Raw genomic sequence first — 18,040 nt, 5'->3', positions numbered from 1 at the left:
CTGAGGACTTGAGAAACAAAATTGTTCAAATATCTCAAATCATCTCAAAGTTGCAAGTCCATCTCCAGAAATCTTGATGTTCCTCTGTTCACGGTGAACAATCAAGAAACAACCCATGGCATGGTAGCTAGTCTCTCTGGACAGCAGAGAAAAATTGATCAAAAGGTTTCAAAATCGGATAATCCGGATCATGGATAAGCCCCAATCAAGTTCCAAAGATATTCAAACTGTCCTGCAGGCTCAGGGTGCATCAGTATCTGAATGAACTGCTATAGCAGGAGACCCAGGAGGACCCCACTGCTGACAGTCAAAAAGCTAGATGCCAGTTTGCCAAACAATATACAGTGGTACCTTGCTTAACGAGAACAATCCGTTCTGGGACTGTGCTTGTTAAACAAGGTACTCGTTCAGCAAAGCAAGATTTCCCATAGGAAGAAGGGAATTTTGTTACTTACCGTAAATTCCTTTTCTTCTAGCTCCTATTGGGAGACCCAGACGATTGGGTGTATAGCACTGCCTCCGGAGGCCACACAAAGCATTACACTTAAAAGTGTAAGGCCCCTCCCCTTCTGGCTATACACCCCCAGTGGGATCACTGGCAGCTCAGTTTTAGTGCTAAAGCAAGAAGGAGGAAAGCCAATAACTGGTTCAAACAAATTCACTCCGAAGTAACATCGGAGAACTGAAAACCATTGAACATGAACAACATGTGTACCCGAAAACAACCAAAAATCCCGAAGGACAACAGGGCGGGTGCTGGGTCTCCCAATAGGAGCTAGAAGAAAAGGAATTTACGGTAAGTAACAAAATTCCCTTCTTCTTCGGCGCTCCATTGGGAGACCCAGACGATTGGGACGTCCAAAAGCTGTCCCTGGGTGGGTAGAGAAATACCTCATGTTAGAGCTGCAAAGACAGCCCTCCCCTATAGGGAGGCAACTGCCGCCTGCAGGACTCTTCTACCTAGGCTGGCGTCCGCCGAAGCATAGGTATGCACCTGATAATGTTTGGTGAAAGTGTGCAGACTCGACCAGGTAGCTGCCTGGCACACCTGTTGAGCTGTAGCCTGGTGTCGTAATGCCCAGGACGCACCCACGGCTCTGGTTGAGTGGGCCTTCAGCCCTGATGGAACCGGAAGCCCAGCCGAACGGTAGGCTTCAAGAATTGGTTCTTTGATCCATCGAGCCAGGGTGGCTTTTGAAGCCTGCGACCCTTTGCGCTTACCAGCGACAAGGACAAAGAGTGCATCCGAGCGGCGCAGGGGCGCCGTGCGGGAAATGTAGATTCTGAGTGCTCTCACTAGATCTAGCAAATGTAAATCCTTTTCATACCGATGAACTGCATGCGGATAAAAGGAAGGCAAGGAGATATCCTGATTAAGATGAAAAGAGGATACTACCTTGGGGAGAAACTCCTGAATGGGGCGCAGCACTACCTTGTCCTGGTGGAACACCAGGAAGGGAGCCTTAGATGACAGCGCTGCTAGTTCAGACACTCTCCGAAGAGACGTGACCGCTACCAGAAAGGCCACTTTCTGTGAGAGTCGAGAAAGTGAAACATCTCTCAGAGGCTCGAAGGGCGGCTTCTGGAGAGCAACAAGGACCTTGTTTAGATCCCACGGATCTAACGGCCGCCTGTACGGAGGGACGATATGACAAACCCCCTGCAGAAACGTGCGCACCTGAGAAAGTCGTGCTAGACGCTTCTGAAAAAACACGGATAGTGCCGAGACTTGCCCTTTAAGGGAGCCGAGCGACAAGCCCTTTTCCAACCCAGATTGCAGGAAGGAAAGAAGGACAGGCAACGCGAATGGCCAGGGGGATACTCCTTGTGCAGAGCACCAGGATAAGAAAATCTTCCACGTTCTGTGGTAGATCTTAGCAGAAGTGGACTTCCTAGCCTGTCTCATGGTGGCCACGACCCCTTGTGATAATCCTGAAGACCCTAGGATCCAGGACTCAATGGCCACACAGTCAGGTTCAGGGCCGCAGAATTCCGATGGAAAAACGGCCCTTGGGACAGTAAGTCTGGTCGGTCTGGTAGTGCCCACGGTTGGCCGACCGTGAGGTGCCACAGATCCGGGTACCACGACCTCCTCGGCCAGTCTGGGGCGACGAGTATGACGCGGCCGCAATCGGATCTGATCTTGCGTAGCACTCTGGGCAAGAGTGCCAGAGGTGGAAACACATAAGGGAGCCGGAACTGCGACCAATCTTGCACTAAGGCGTCTGCCGCCAGAGCTCTTTGATCGCGAGACCGCGCTATGAAGGTCGGGACCTTGTTGTTGTGCCGAGACGCCATTAGGTCGACGTCCGGCACCCCCCAGCGGCGGCAGATTTCCTGAAACACGTCCGGGTGAAGGGACCATTCCCCTGCGTCCATGCCCTGGCGACTGAGGAAGTCTGCTTCCCAGTTTTCTACGCCCGGGATGTGAACTGCTGATATGGTGGAAGCTCTGTCCTCCACCCACATCAGAATCCGCCGGACTTCCTGGAAGGCTTGCCGACTGCGTGTCCCTCCTTGGTGGTTGATGTATGCCACCGCTGTGGAGTTGTCCGACTGAATTCGGATCTGCTTTCCTTCCAGCCACTGCTGGAAGGCTAGTAGGGCAAGATACACTGCCCTGATTTCCAGAACATTGATCTGAAGGGTGGACTCCTGCTGAGTCCACGTCCCTTGAGCCCTGTGGTGGAGAAAAACTGCTCCCCACCCTGACAGACTCGCGTCTGTCGTGACCACTGCCCAGGATGGGGGTAGGAAGGATCTTCCCTGTGATAATGAGGTGGGAAGAAGCCACCATTGTAGAGAGTCCTTGGCCGTCTGGGAAAGGGAGACTTTCCTGTCCAGGGAAGTTGTCTTCCCGTCCCATTGGCGGAGAATGTCCCATTGAAGTGGACGCAGATGAAACTGCGCAAACGGGACTGCCTCCATTGCTGCCACCATCTTCCCTAGGAAGTGCATGAGGCGCCTTAAGGGGTGCGACTGACCATGAAGAAGAGACTGCACCCCTGTCTGTAGTGACCGCTGCTTGTCCAGCGGAAGCTTCACTATCGCTGAGAGAGTATGAAACTCCATGCCAAGGTACGTTAGTGATTGGGTCGGTGACAGATTTGACTTTGAAAAGTTGATGATCCACCCGAAGGTCTGGAGAGTCTCCAGCGCAACATTCAGGCTGTGTTGGCATGCCTCTTGAGAGGGTGCTTTCACAAGTAGATCGTCCAGGTAAGGGATCACCGAATGACCCTGAGAGTGCAAGACTGCTACTACTGCCGCCATGACCTTGGTGAAAACCCGTGGGGCTGTCGCCAGGCCAAATGGCAGAGCTACGAACTGGAGATGGTCGTCTCCTATCACGAAACGTAGAAAACGTTGGTGCTCTGTAGCAATCGGCACGTGGAGATAAGCATCTTTGATGTCTATTGATGCAAGGAAATCTCCTTGAGACATTGAGGCAATGACGGAGCGGAGGGATTCCATCCGGAACCGCCTGGCGTTCACATGCTTGTTGAGCAGCTTTAGGTCCAGAACAGGACGGAACGAGCCGTCCTTTTTTGGAACCACAAAGAGATTGGAGTAAAAACCTTGCCCCTGTTCCCGCAGAGGGACAGGGATCACCACTCCTTCTGCTCTTAGTGAGCACACCGCCTGCAGAAGGGCATCTGCTCGGTCGGGATGTGGGGAGGTTCTGAAGAACCGAGGCGGAGGACGAGAACTGAACTCTATCCTGTACCCGTGAGACAAAATGTCTGTTACCCACCGGTCTTTGACCTGTGGCAGCCAAATGTCGCAAAAGCGGGAGAGCCTGCCACCGACCGAGGATGCGGAGGGAGGAGGCCGAAAGTCATGAGGCAGCCGCCTTGGAAGCGGTGCCTCCGGTTGCCTTCTTGGGGCGTGAGTGAGCCCGACAGGAATCTGAGCCCCTTTGCTCCTTCTGAGTCCCTTTGGACGAGGAGAATTGGGTCTTTCCGGAGCCTCGAAAGGACCGAAACCTCGACTGCCACTTCCTCTGTTGAGGTTTGCTTGATCTGGGCTGGGGTAAGGAGGAGTCTTTACCCTTGGATTGTTTGATGATTTCAGCCAATTGCTCACCAAACAGTCTGTCTACAGATAGTGGCAAGCTGGTTAAACATTTTTTGGAAGCAGAATCCGCTTTCCATTCCTTTAACCACAAGGCTCTGCGCAAAACCACAGAGTTAGCAGACGCCATTGCGGTACGGCTCGTAGAGTCCAGGACAGCGTTGATAGCGTAAGTCGCAAACGCAGACATTTGCGAGGTTAGGGACGCCACTCGCGGCACTGCTGGACGTATGATAGAGTCCACCTGTGCCAGACCAGCCGAAATAGCTTGGAGTGCCCACACGGCCGCGAATGCTGGAGCAAACGACGCGCCGATAGCTTCATAAACAGACTTTAACCAAAGGTCCATCTGTCTGTCATTGGCATCTTTAAGTGAAGCCCCATCCTCCACTGCAACTATGGATCTAGCCGCAAGCCTGGAGATTGGGGGGTCCACCTTTGGACACTGGGTCCAGCGTTTGACCACGTCAGGGGGAAAGGGATAACGTGTATCCTTAAGACGTTTGGAGAAACGCTTGTCTGGATAAGCATGATGTTTCTGGACTGATTCTCTGAAGTCAGCGTGGTCCAGAAAAGTACTCAGTTTACGCTTGGGATACCTGAAATGGAACTTCTCCTGCTGTGCAGCTGCCTCCTCTGCTGAAGGGGCAGGAGGAGAAATATCCAATAGGCTATTGATGGCCCCTATAAGGTCATTTACCATAGCGTCACCATCAGGAGTATCCAGATTGAGAGCGGCTTCAGGATTAGACTCCTGATCACCCTCCTCTGTGTCATCATGCAGAGACTCTTCTCGCTGAGACCCTGATCCGCGTGATGACGTGGAGGGTCTCTCCCAGCGAGCTCGCTTAGGCAGCCTGGGACTGTCATCTGAGTCAGAGCCTTCAGCCTGAGATGCCTGGGACCCCCTTGATGCACGGATTAACTCCAGCTGAGGGGGACCGGGGAACGTTGCCGCAGCAGTGTCCATGGTCTGAGTAACTGGCCTGGCCTGCAAGGTCTCTAGGATCTTTGTCATAGTGACAGACATCTTGTCAGCAAAAACTGCGAACTCTGTCCCCGTCACCGGGACAGGGTTCACCGGTGACTCTGCCTGGGTCACTACCTCCACAGACTCCGGCTGACGAAGTGGCACAGGGACTGAACATTGCACACAATGGGGGTCTTTGGAACCTGCCGGTAGATCAGCCCCACAAGCAGCACAAGCAGCGTATACAGCCTGTGTCTTGGCACCCTTGCGTTTTGCGGATGACATGTTGTCGTCTCCTCAGAGCAAGATAGGGTATACAGCCAAGAAGCGACCTTACAGTGCAATATATATATATATATGGTACAGAGAAAAAAGTACACCAATATAACACTGTGGTACTAGTGGGGCCAGCACTAATGTGCTGCTTACCGCCCGCTTAACGCGGGTGTGTGGTCGCCAGAAATCCCCTGTCTGGGTCTCCCAGAGCCTGTGTCCGTTCTCCAGCCAGACTGCATGTAGGAATGGCTGCCGGCGTCCTATGGAGGGGGGCGGGCCCTGGGCGTGTGCAGACAAAGAGCGGGAAACCTGCGCCCCACTGTGCTCAGTGAGAGGGCTGGAGCATGTAAATAAGACTCCAGCCCTCGGCGCTGACTAATCGTACAGCGTCTCTCCCCTTCCCTGATTGACAGGGAGGGGGCGGGAACGAAGCGGAGCTAGGCCGCAAAAGCCGGGGACTAAATTTATAAGCGACGCCGTCGTAAAAGCACGGTCGTCGCTAAGTCCCCGGCGCACTACAAGTCTCAGCCGCGCCGCCGCTCCAGGGGCGGCCGGCGCAGCAGTCCCCCATACATAAAGTCACTCAGAGTGACTGTAACCCCAGCGCGCAGCGCTACAGTCCCCGGCGCACTAGCACACCCAGCAAGTCTGGAATGTGCACGGCCGCCCAAACGGGAACACAGAGTACCTGAATGTTGCAGGGCCTTGTCCCTGAATGGTACCCAGCTCCATATCCAGCAGGTTCTATGGGTCTGTGGATGGAGCCCGGCCTCAGGGCTTGGGGGCCGGTAAGATCCCACTTCCTCAGAGCCCCTCAGGGGGATGGGGAAGGAAAACAGCATGTGGGCTCCAGCCTCCGTACCCGCAATGGGTACCTCAACCTTAACAAACACCTCCAATGGAAATGGGGTGAGAAGGGAGCATGCTGGGGGCCCTATATGGGCCCTCTTTTCTTCCATCCGAAATAGTCAGCAGCTACTGCTGACTAAACAGTGGAGCTATGCGTGGATGTGAGCCTCCTTCGCACAAAGCTTGAAAACTGAGCTGCCAGTGATCCCACTGGGGGTGTATAGCCAGAAGGGGAGGGGCCTTACACTTTTAAGTGTAATGCTTTGTGTGGCCTCCGGAGGCAGTGCTATACACCCAATCGTCTGGGTCTCCCAATGGAGCGCCGAAGAAATCATTGCAATGCTGACGATCTGTTCCACAACGGGTTAAATGTCTCATCCTGGTCCCCTATTCTGTCATTCCACACATGCACAAACACACACACACACGCACAAACACACACACACACGTACAAACACACACAAACTCACACAAACACACATGCACACGCACATATTATATGCTCACCTTACCTTCCGCTCCATGGCCGGATTCCTGGGACTTGCTGTTCACCAGTACGGGGCTGGGCTGTGTATCGCGTTTCCATAACGACGAAGGCAGGAACTTCCCGGCTAGAGCGCTGACGTCACGGCAGAGCTGCTTGCCTTTGATTGGCCAGCACTCTGCCATTCAGCAGTGGTGACAGGAAGTTCCTCCCTCGTCGCTATGGAGGCAGAATCACAGCGTGGAACGGAGCGGAGCGGCGCACTACAGCACCCAGAAGGCCGGTGATGAAACGTAAGGTACACTATGTTATATGCTCACCTTACCTTCCGTTCCATCGCCGGCCTCCTGGGTCTTGTAGTTCGCCGCGAGCACATCGCGATGTACCCGGGAACTGCAAGATCCATGAGACCGCCGGTGGAACGGAAGGTAAGGTGAGCATAATACTATATGTGTGTGTGTGTGCGTGTGTGTTTGTGCGTACATGTGTGTGCTTGTGTGGACTGCACGTGCGGGTCAGAGCACGGTGGATGGACGGAACCGGAAGTGTGTGCAGTGAGAATTTCGCTCGTACAGCAAAGCTTTCTCGTAAAGCGGGTTACAAATTTACAGAAAGCTTTGCTTGTATAGCTAAATTCTCGTTATGTGGGTTACTCGTTAAGCGAGGTACCACTGTACTAATATGCCAAAATCCTTCTGGTAAAAGTGGCTTGTGGACAGATGAGACCAAGACCAAGCTGCCCCTGGCACTGGGTGCCTCGACTGTGAGCCCTTAAGGCTTCATGAAATCTGAAGATTACCAAACTTTCCCGATGCCTTGCATAGAGTCAAGGCACCCAGAGCCAGAGGCAGCTTGTTCTCCGTCTGATCTGCCCACGAGACCATCTGATGCAACGGATCAGGCTTTTTTGTTTTTTATATATAAAAGATTACAGTCACTTACTTGCAGGAGTCTATGACATAAACCACATCATTGATCGTGATACTGGTCTCAGCAATATTTGTAGACAGAATAACCTGTTGGATTAAAAATAAATATGAATGAGAGAACGGATGCTCGATCTCATACGCTCAGATTTCCAATGTCACAAGTATATGTTATACCCCATACACTGAGCAGAACGATAGCGGTCACATTACTGACATCGCTCACACACGGTACCTTGATGACTCCATCCGGAGCAGGGTCAAACACCTTTCTTTGCTCCTCTCGTGGGATCTGGGAATGCAGGGGTAAAATTCGGTAATGATGGCTACCTATATTTATAGAAAAAAAAATATTAAAATAGGTTGATTTTGACACTCAGGACATTAATTTTGCAACTATAATTGTCCACTATGCGTTCCCACATTCATGACGGATGCAAACGCTAGGAACCGTACCAAAATGCGGGCTCATCTCAAGATGTTTCTGCATGGCATAAATGAGGTTCCAGCCAGGTAAGAACACCAGCACGGCGCCGGGGACGTTCAGCGTTTCAATATATTTCAAGAGCGCTTCAATCAGTTCAATGGGGGTTTCCTTCTCGCTCAGCTGCGACATCGATCGGCGAGTCTCCGGCCCGTAACCTTCACCGCAGATCAGATTGCAATTAGTCTGCAGGAATTAGGAGAAGAATAGGAAAATCTTAGTGTTGGTGTCCACCAAGGCTGCGTGCCACGAACAGGGTTCACAGCGGTTGACGCAGCATGTTTCCACTGCATCTAAAACGCTACGATATACAGTACCAAGCACAGAAGGATTAATTTCTAGAAATCCCTTGCCCAGTGTGCTTATTTTATTCTTCCCGCAAAGAAACTGGACATGCCGTGCATCTTCCTGAGCCACAGCAGGTCAATTTATTGCTGCGGAGCAGTGAGTGTTCTTCAAATGGAGAGCATAAGAGAGTCTGCAGCTGCCTGAACCCTGATTGTAGGCATAGGCCCCTGGGGTCTCCTGCGGCGAGCACTCGCGGGCCCCTGGGGTCTCCTGCGGCGAGCACTCGCGGGCCCCTGGGGTCTCCTGCGGCGAGCACTCGCGGGCCCCTGGGGTCTCCTGCGGCGAGCACTCGCGGGCCCCTGGGGTCTCCTGCGGCGAGCACTCGCGGGCCCCTGGGGTCTCCTGCGGCGAGCACTCGCGGGCCCCTGGGGTCTCCTGCGGCGAGCACTCGCGGGCCCCTGGGGTCTCCTGCGGCGAGCACTCGCGGGCCCCTGGGGTCTCCTGCGGCGAGCACTCGCGGGCCCCTGGGGTCTCCTGCGGCGAGCACTCGCGGGCCCCTGGGGTCTCCTGCGGCGAGCACTCGCGGGCCCCTGGGGTCTCCTGCGGCGAGCACTCGCGGGCCCCTGGGGTCTCCTGCGGCGAGCACTCGTGAGCCCCACAGGAGAGGACATGCTGCGTCCAGAACGCCCGAATCATGAGCACTTAAGCCAATACTTGGGGTTTTCTAAATTTGCACCAGTTTTGGAGAGCCACTGCCTTTAACATTAATTTGCATTTTGTACAGTACTAACAAGTAGTCACAACTTGTGCTTCACAATTTCTTTGGCCATTGTGGTTAATGCTATTTAGTTGCATTTACTTTCTTTGTCCACAAGTTAAACCAAACGTATGTCTTTTTTTCTTGCTAACCATTGGTCAGCCAAAAAAACCCAAAACATGTGAATAGCTCCGTAGAATATAACATGTCAGTGAAATAAAAAAACAAAACACAGCAAAACTACTACATAAATAGATGTATGAATGAAGCCGAATGAAGCCGAATGGAGGCCACAATCCAATAAAGATCTGAAGGAAAGGAAGAAAAGGAACAGCAATAAAACGTGTAACTAGAAAAATACGTTTTCAGAAGAAGTATCAATCCCATACTAGTGAGCGATTGCATCATAGATAGCCGGTAACTGCGGCCTGCACTCACGTCATCGTCCTCGGCTCCTGCGCCTTCTTCATCCTTGTCTTTACGCTTTTTTTCCATGGGAGGAGGTCTGAACTGCGTCATCTGAATGCAGTCCTCTAAGAAGTACTCTACATACAAGGGAAAAGAAAAAGGAAGGTAACCGCGGCCTTCCTGCATCTAACCTAAATACGTACAAACATCTGTGAGAACTATAATACAATCACTACATATAGAGGGCTTCCCCTGCGCCTCCACTAGGGGGAGCTTCCAAAATACCACTGACATTAACAAGGGGGTCAATCATAGGACTTGGCAAGAGATTCTAAATAATGGGACGAGAAGGGCTCGTCAATCTACAACTTAGAACCTAAAAAAAACAACATTGCAGTAAAGAGTTGGACATTACTTTAAATAGGGTCAATATCTGCACCATTCGTTCCCTGCGGGGCTACTGCGCAGTATATATATCTATATATCTCTATGACAATCTATCAGATGTGTCTTTCTGGAGATTGCATTTGATGAAGGGTGACTGACAAATCATTACATACAGATAATGACACCTAGTGGCCACATTATACACAAATAAGCGCCAGACAGAAGAGAAACTAAGGAAGAAATAAAACAAAAGTGTAAATGCCCAACGTAAACACGAGCCCTAAAAATAGGCGCTTCACAGCGATTTGTGATCCGTGTCTAGACAGCAAGGAACAGATGGAGAGATCCGGCTAACACGCGACGCACGGCCTCATGAAGCTGCAAGACCATTGTGTAATAAGAATCGGTAAGAAACACCGTCTAGAATATTTGGATTTTTAGAACCAAAAAATGTTATGTGATCTTTATTAAAGGGCCTCTCCGGGAAGTGGCCACTTTCACCTGCTGCAGATTTTGCTGTTATTTTATTCCCAAACCTCCCCTGAGAACATATTTCTATTTTCAATCCATTTTCTGGTGGCAGATTTATGGGCCGCTTTGTTTAGTGCTAAAGGGGTCGTCCGGCTAAAGTGACAAGTCTGCGTCACTCTATGCGACTTCTGAATCCCCCCAGCGCATGACCATGACCGCCATTGTGTGCGACGCACGTTCCCGGCCACAACCCGACAAGTGCGCACGGCCTCGCACCATACAAATGTATTGAGCGCGGTTGCACCTACTGCATGGCCATGCCCACTAGTCCGACGCGCACACTCCATACACTTCTATAGAGCGGGTTATGGACGGGAACATGCATAGCACACAATGGAGGTCACGTGAACACTGTCCCCGGCTGTGAATCCTCCCAGTGCATCCGCTCCGAGGATTCATAAGTCTGCAGTCAGTGATACATAAAGTGACTGCAAACGTCTTCAGCCCAGACCACCTCTATAATGTTTATGGGTTTACTAAGAACGCTGTGCTGACGGGAAAATGCAAAGCAGCCTTAAGACATTTGTAAGAAGATGTGCTCCTAGTAGATATTCTGAAGTAAAACTACAGATACCAGGGCTGCTCACACTGCAGTCCACCCAGTCTGATATAATACTGGAGATATCAGCGGTGCTGAAGTAAGAAGAGGCTGCTCACACTGCAGTCCACCCAGTCTGATATAATACTGGAGATATCAGCGGTGCTGAAGAAGAGGCTGCTGACACTGCTGTCCACCCAGTCCATCCAATATAATACTAGAGATATCAATGGTGCTGAAGTAAGAAGAGGCTGCTCACACTGCTGTCCACCCAGTCCATCCAATATAATACTAGAGATATCAGTGGTGCTGAAGTAAGAAGAGGCTGCTGACACTGCTGTCCATCCTGTCTTTATCTAATACTAGAGATAGCAGGGGTGCTAAGGTAAGAAGAGGCTCCTAACACTGCAGTCCACCCAGTCTGATATAATACTGGAGATATCAGCGGTGCTGAAGTAAGAAGAAGGAGAACTCCGGCACACTTATAACTTTCCCAAAGAAAAAGGTGCACACTGATTCATGTATTTCTTAATCTGCTGCAGATTAAGAAATACATGAATCAGTGTGCACCTTTTTCTTTGGGAAAGTTATAAGTGTGCCGGAGTTCTCCTTTTTCAGTGTTGCCTTTATTACTCCAGAGCACCTACCCTAGGTGATGCTAGGTCTTATCTCTTTTTGTGGACTATTTTTTTGACCTAAGCTCCCTGGCTTCCCTGCTACGACAAACTCAAAAAATTTTTCTATATGTCACAATCAAGCTTTTCGGTTTTCTCATATAATGATGAGGAGACCAACAACATAGTCTCCAAGGTCACAACATCTAGCACCTTTCTTAGTGTACCCACAGACGAGATACGCAGAAGGGATTATGAAAAAGAACTACAAAGACACGCCGCCCTTGACCTTCATCTAGGAACACTAGCAGAATATCATCGCACGAAACGGATACCACGAGGTCTACGTGTTTCATTAAGACCCACTCTATTCTCAGATAATAATGAATATTGTGACAAATTTGAAGCCATAATCAACAAGTGCTCCATGGACATTATTACCTTGACCATTCATCATCTTCACAAAGAAATTGAACAGATATCCACTAATCTCAAAACTACTGAAACCCAACTCAAACAAGTTCTCTCCGCTACGGAATTTGATCAACTAAGAAATAAAACCCAAGAGTTTATTAACGAGTTCAGGAGAACATTGGAAAACAGAAAACGGCAAAAATTTGCAATATCCCATTGCAACTCCATCCCTGTCCTTGGACAGGGTTGACAGGTGGTTCCTTTGGCCACGTCTAGTAGAGACCCCGGCTGACCAAGTGCTACAGGGGAGCATTGCACACAATGGGGTTCAGTGCCGTGGAACAGTATCACATGCAGCAAAAACAGCATCGAAAGCCTGTGTTGCTTACATGCTGCTGCCGGCTAGCCATCTAGGATATAGAGCCAAGAATGGCGACCGTACAGTGCAATGTATAGCATACAAGCATAAAGTACAATAAACACTGCAGCACATGCAATACAAGCAGCATAGAAAGCCTGTGCCTTGGCACCCCTGCTTTTCTGCTGCTGTAGACTAGCCATCTAGGGGAATATAGCCCAGAATAGCGACCATACAGTGCAATGTATAGCATACAAGCATAAGCACAAATGAACACTGCAACCCCTGCAATACAAGCAGCATAGAAAAAAACCTGTGCCTCAGCACCCTTGCTTTTCTGCTGCTGTAGTCTAGTCATTCTAGGCGAAAATAGCCCAGACTAGCGACCGTACAGTGCAGTGTATAGCAGACAAGCATAAATACACATGAACGCTTCAGTACAGGCAATACAAGCAGCATAGAAAGCCTGTGCCTCAGCACCCCTGCTTTTCTGCTGCTGTAGTCTAGTCATTCTAGGCGAAAATAGCCCAGACTAGCGACCGTACAGTGCAGTGTATAGCATACAAGCATAAATACACATGAACACTTCAGTACATGCAATACAAGCAGCATGGAAAGCCTGTGCCTTAGCACCCCTGCTTTCCTGCTGCTGATGAGTCGCCATCTAAGAGGGCATATAGCCAAAAATAGCGACCTATGCAGTGTAAGCATAAAATACAAATGGACAACTGCGGTATTTAGTGGGGTCAGCACTTCAGGTGCCGCTTACCGCCCGCCTATAAGCGGGTGTGTGGTCGCCCTAGTCCTGTGCCTGGTTGCCCAGAGTCCGATCTCTCAGCTCGGACTGCAGGAATGGCTGCCGGTGTCCTTCTCCAGCTCGTGTGGGTAGGGGCGGGCCGTGGGCGTGCCCCCAAGTCAGAGCGGGAAACCGGCGTCCCACAGTGTCCAGTGAGAGGGCTGGAGCATGTAAATAAGGCTCCAGCCCTCGGCGCTGCTGATTGTACAGCGTCTCTCCCCTACCCTGATTGACAGGGTGGGGGCGGGAACGAAGCGGAGTTAGGCCGCAAAAGCCGGGGACTGGATTTATAAGCGCCGCCGCCGTAAAAGCGCGGTCGGCGCTAAGTCTCCGGCGCACTACAAGTCCCAGCCGCGCCGCCGCTCCCGGAACGTCCGGCGCGGTAGTTCCCAATACATAAAGTCACTCAGCTAGGCTGCAGTGACTGTAACCCTTTACTGTCCCCGGCGCACTAGCACACCCAGCAAGTCTGGAGTGTGCTGTGCCTGTGTGTACGGGGACACAGAGTACCTGAATGGTGCAGGGCCATGTCCCTGAACGGTACCCAGCTCCGTATCCAGCAGGTTCAATGGGTCTGTGGATGGAGCCCGGCCTCAGGGCTTTGGGGCCGGTAAGATCCCACTTCCTCAGAGCCCCTCAGGGGGATGGGGAAGGAAAACAGCATGTGGGCTCCAGCCGCCGTACCAGCAATAGGTACCTCAACCTTACAAACCACAAGCGGGGTGAGAAGGGAGCATGCTGGGGGCCCTATATGGGCCCTCTTTTCTTCCATCCGATATAGTCAGCAGCTACTGCTGACTAAACAGTGGAGCTATGCATGGAATGTCTGACCTCCTTCGCACAAAGCAGAAAACTGGTGAGCCAGTGATCCCACTGGGGGTGTATAGCCAGAAGGGGATGGGCCTTACACTTTTTAGTGTAATGCTTTGTGTGGCCTCCGGAGGCAGTAGCTATACACCCAATCGTCTGGGTCTCCCAATGGAGCGCCGAAGAAAGGGACTTCTTTAAGCTACCAGGGTGGTTGATGGTTGCTGGATTCAGTCTAAGCTGTTTGGAGCTGACTGGAGGATCAGGACATCTTATGGCTTCAATCTAGGGACTCCGGATCCGGTTGGAGACCATATCCACAGCCTAGGGATTTCGAATCCGGCTGCCAGGATTGTAACATCAAACCAGGACTACCTAAGGAGGACACGCAGGTTGGGACAGTTCAGTCACCTGTTACAGACTTTGCAGACCTCAGACAGCTTGGAACCTGTGAGGCATGGACATTCTAAATCCCTGGTGAGCAGCGGAAGGGTGAGACTCTGTTGCCTGTTACATTTGTGTTTTGCTGGTTATGTGTTATGTGCTGTTAATTGTTTGGGGATCCAATAAAGTCTAATTATTGTGGTTCCCTCATCCTGTGTTGTCTGAGTAGTGTTACGCCCACGGTTAAGGAGGCCGGCGTTCAGTTGGGATGAGCCCTGAGCCACGCTGTCTTTCTAAAGGCGGCGGGTTTTAGTGGACGAGAGCGCCCACTGAGCCCCGTGTCTCCACAGTCCCCACTTCCGCGTTTCAATTACCGGATATGACACATCTCTCATGTGATTCACTGCCCAGAGAAACTTACAATGATGTGCGCATGCGCGGCGTGCGTCTCACGCTGGCTCACACCACTTCCGGGTTTTCACACACCGGATATGACATATTGTCTCCGGGTCCATTTATACCAGCGTCCACAGCCTTATCGCACACAGGACGCGCAGCGCGCACAGCCACCACCGCACATGGAGGGTAAGTGACTCGCCCAGCAGTTTGGCATCCTCTTCCTATCTATGATCAATCTCTCTATTCTTTTAATGACTTTCCTTCTCTCCCATTTTCTCTGTTACCAGCCAGCCCACACTGGAGTCTCTCCAATTCCTGGACACATTAGCCTACCACAGGACCTCATCCAGCCTCCTGCCCCAATTGGTAACACACTGTGTTTCTATCTTCTCTGACTCCATTGGTCTACTGAATTTAAATCAGCACACGCATAATATTATCATTTCCTTCACAGACATATTGTTGTCACCAGCATAAGCTTGCGCTTTACCTAGTGTCTATTTGGACTAGAAGCCCCCCTATGGGTAATACACCATCATTATGTTTCATTTTAGTATATCTCTCCACATGACATTTTATTCCTGTCATTAATCCTCTTGTTTTGCCTTCTCTCTTGCTCTCTGTTGTCAGCCAATTCCACTGGAATTTCCTCAATTTGCCAGACACATTAAACTTCTAGCAGGACCTGTTCTAGCCTCCTGCTGTTACCGGTAATATGCACTTATTTCACTACTCTATTGATTTATTCAGTTAACCATGGCACTTACATGTTATGTACTCCTTTAGATTTATTACCGCTTCCAGCATATACATGCTCCCTATTTATAAGGAGAACATGTGGAATTGAAACTATTCCACTGGTAATATACCTTTCACACTATACTTTATTCCCTGGTGTCAATAAACATGACATAACATTGGTCCCTTATTGTTCACAGACATATTCTAGTACCAGTAACAACAGTGCTATTTAATGTGTCGATTTCCCCTATTAACCAAAATCGGTACTATATGGATCCAGTCCGATAAGAATAAGCCAATCTCCACCTATCTAGGTATTTATCAAATTCTTCCTGCTTATACATTCTCTTTTTTTCAAGAATCCACTATCCGTTTGACATAGATGTTCTTATTCTCATTTAGGCTAACTATATTAGTCCACCCAGTCCACATAGTCCCTCTTTGGTACTACCTCAATGCCTCTGTTTCTCCACAGGTATGCGCTTATATTTACTCTATCTCTTCCCTTTACTATATGGTCTTCTCTGACTTATTCTTGCTACTTCTCATAGGAGCTAATCACATGCTGGACCTTGTATAGAGGGGTGTGTGTGTGTATACGTAAACGACTGCTTACATTTCTTCCAAGTTCGGATCTCTGCTTGATATGGGTGAGCCACTTATCCTCTTTTTCATATATCACACCAACATTAATGGCTATTTCCCTTCGCTAAAGTGACAGAACTTCGCTATTATAGTTCTATTATATTGCTATATTATCCCACAATATCGTATAACATGAATGTGAACTTGCTCTCTATGTTGTTTCTCCTCAAACATGTACAAGTTTGTTGTAATTTATTTGTATCACTATTGTGTATATATACTTGTTGATATCTGCTTTTTGTTATTTTCTTCACATGTAAAAATATTCCAGTCAGATCGTCCGACCTGATGAAGGCCTAAGGCCGAAACGTCCTGGCGGACTTTCTATTTTGTAAAGCACCATTTTCACCCTCTTTAATAAAGAAAAGCAGATTAAGAAATACATGAATCAGTGTGCACCTTTTTCTTTGGGAAAGTTATAAGTGTGCCGGAGTTCTCCTTTTTCAGTGTTGCCTTTATTACTCCAGAGCACCTACCCTAGGTGATGCTAGGTCTTATCTCTTTTTCTGAAATAAGAAGAGGCTGCTCACACTGCAGTCCACCCAGTCCATCCAATATAATACTGGAGATATCAGCGGTGCTGAAGTAAGAAGAGGCTGCTCACAAAGCAGTCCACCCAGTCCATCCAATATAATACTGGAGATATCAGTGGTGCTGAAGTAAGAAGAGGCTGCTGACACTGCTATCCACCCAGTCCATCCAATATAATACTAGAGATATCAGCGGTGCTGAAGTAAGAAGAGGCTGCTGACACTGCTGTCCACCCAGTCCATCCAATATAATACTGGCGATATCAGTGGTGCTGAAGTAAGAAGAGGCTGCTCACACTGCTGTCCACCCTGTCTATATGAATGCTAAATGGCTGCTTAGAAGGCATTTAGAAATCACATTACATTTTTTTCTGTATTCCCAGCGAATCCCTTTAAGGATAGAAAAATATTGAGACTAAACAAGAAACGTACCTTGCACAGGAAAGGTTCGACCAAACACTTCAATGATGGGGCAGTTAAAGAAATATTCACAGAACATGCTGGTGTCTATAGTGGCTGACATCAGGATAACTCGAATATCCGGGAAAGCTTGGATCACATCCCGCAGGACCACCAGCAAGAAATCAGTCTACAGAGGAGAGGTAAAAACAAACTGATTTTTAAGTGGCATATGAAAGTGGAGGAGCGCGATACTTGGCACACAATGGCCGTCACAGGCTACAAGGACTGGACATGAATGCGTGGCGGGATGCCTGGGGTAGTAACTGCAGGAGCCCAACACTAAAGCACTTCCAATCTCATTCTCCAAAACTTTCTGACGGGGAATGGTCTGTGCTGAGCGATGCTTTGGGGCCTTATACATACACGATTGTACTTGTATTGCCAGGGCCTATACGGCCATTTATTCTATTCAATTGCACTAAAAGTCCTTCCATCTTTCTTTACTAGTTCTAGACAATAAAGTGTCTCTTGTAAGACCGTGGCCGTTTGCTGTATACCGAGGACCACTCACATTAATATCACGCTCATGTATCTCATCCACAATCACGTGGCTAATGCCTCGGATGCCGGCCTCCAGTTTCCGCAGAAGCACACCTATCAAATAGGAGGAGAAATAACATCAACGTGTCCACAAATTGTGAAAAGTGCAAATGCGGCAACGAAACAAACATGGCTACTCACCAACCGTGCAGAACATGACACTGGCGTGAGGACGAGGCAGCATAGACTCGAAACGTACGCTGTAACCACAGCTTTTCCCAACCTCCTCTCCCCGCTCATAAGAGACCCGCTCGGCCACGGACACGGCGCTGATTCTACGGGGCTAAGAACGACAAGGTGAATGTCCAGCCATTACTAATAGATTACCTGACTGATGGAATCTGCTTACAGCAATACCTGGGTCACCACAATGTTACA

At 49.7% G+C, this 18,040-nt stretch overlaps 1 protein-coding gene across 2 annotated transcripts in view; it reads right to left on the bottom strand.

Annotated features, from left to right (window-relative positions):
* DHX9 (DExH-box helicase 9) overlaps positions 1-18,040 on the bottom strand; it is a 95,661-nt gene that overhangs the window by 28,716 nt on the left and 48,905 nt on the right. For both annotated transcript variants that reach the window (XM_075320605.1, XM_075320606.1), the window contains 8 exons: positions 18,020-18,040; positions 17,804-17,945; positions 17,634-17,716; positions 17,093-17,249; positions 9,547-9,653; positions 8,036-8,249; positions 7,815-7,909; positions 7,596-7,669 (listed from right to left, as the gene is read on the bottom strand). The exon at positions 18,020-18,040 is cut by the window's right edge and continues 171 nt beyond it. In XM_075320605.1, coding sequence (XP_075176720.1) covers positions 7,596-7,669; positions 7,815-7,909; positions 8,036-8,249; positions 9,547-9,653; positions 17,093-17,249; positions 17,634-17,716; positions 17,804-17,945; positions 18,020-18,040 — 893 coding nt within the window. The remainder of the gene's footprint in view (positions 1-7,595; positions 7,670-7,814; positions 7,910-8,035; positions 8,250-9,546; positions 9,654-17,092; positions 17,250-17,633; positions 17,717-17,803; positions 17,946-18,019) is intronic.

This window comes from Anomaloglossus baeobatrachus, chromosome 8, assembly GCF_048569485.1.
Source record: "Anomaloglossus baeobatrachus isolate aAnoBae1 chromosome 8, aAnoBae1.hap1, whole genome shotgun sequence".
In the NCBI taxonomy this organism is placed as follows: domain Eukaryota; kingdom Metazoa; phylum Chordata; class Amphibia; order Anura; family Aromobatidae; genus Anomaloglossus; species Anomaloglossus baeobatrachus.
Note: the sequence above shows the minus strand (reverse complement) of the source record. Positions and strands in the feature narration are given on the sequence as shown.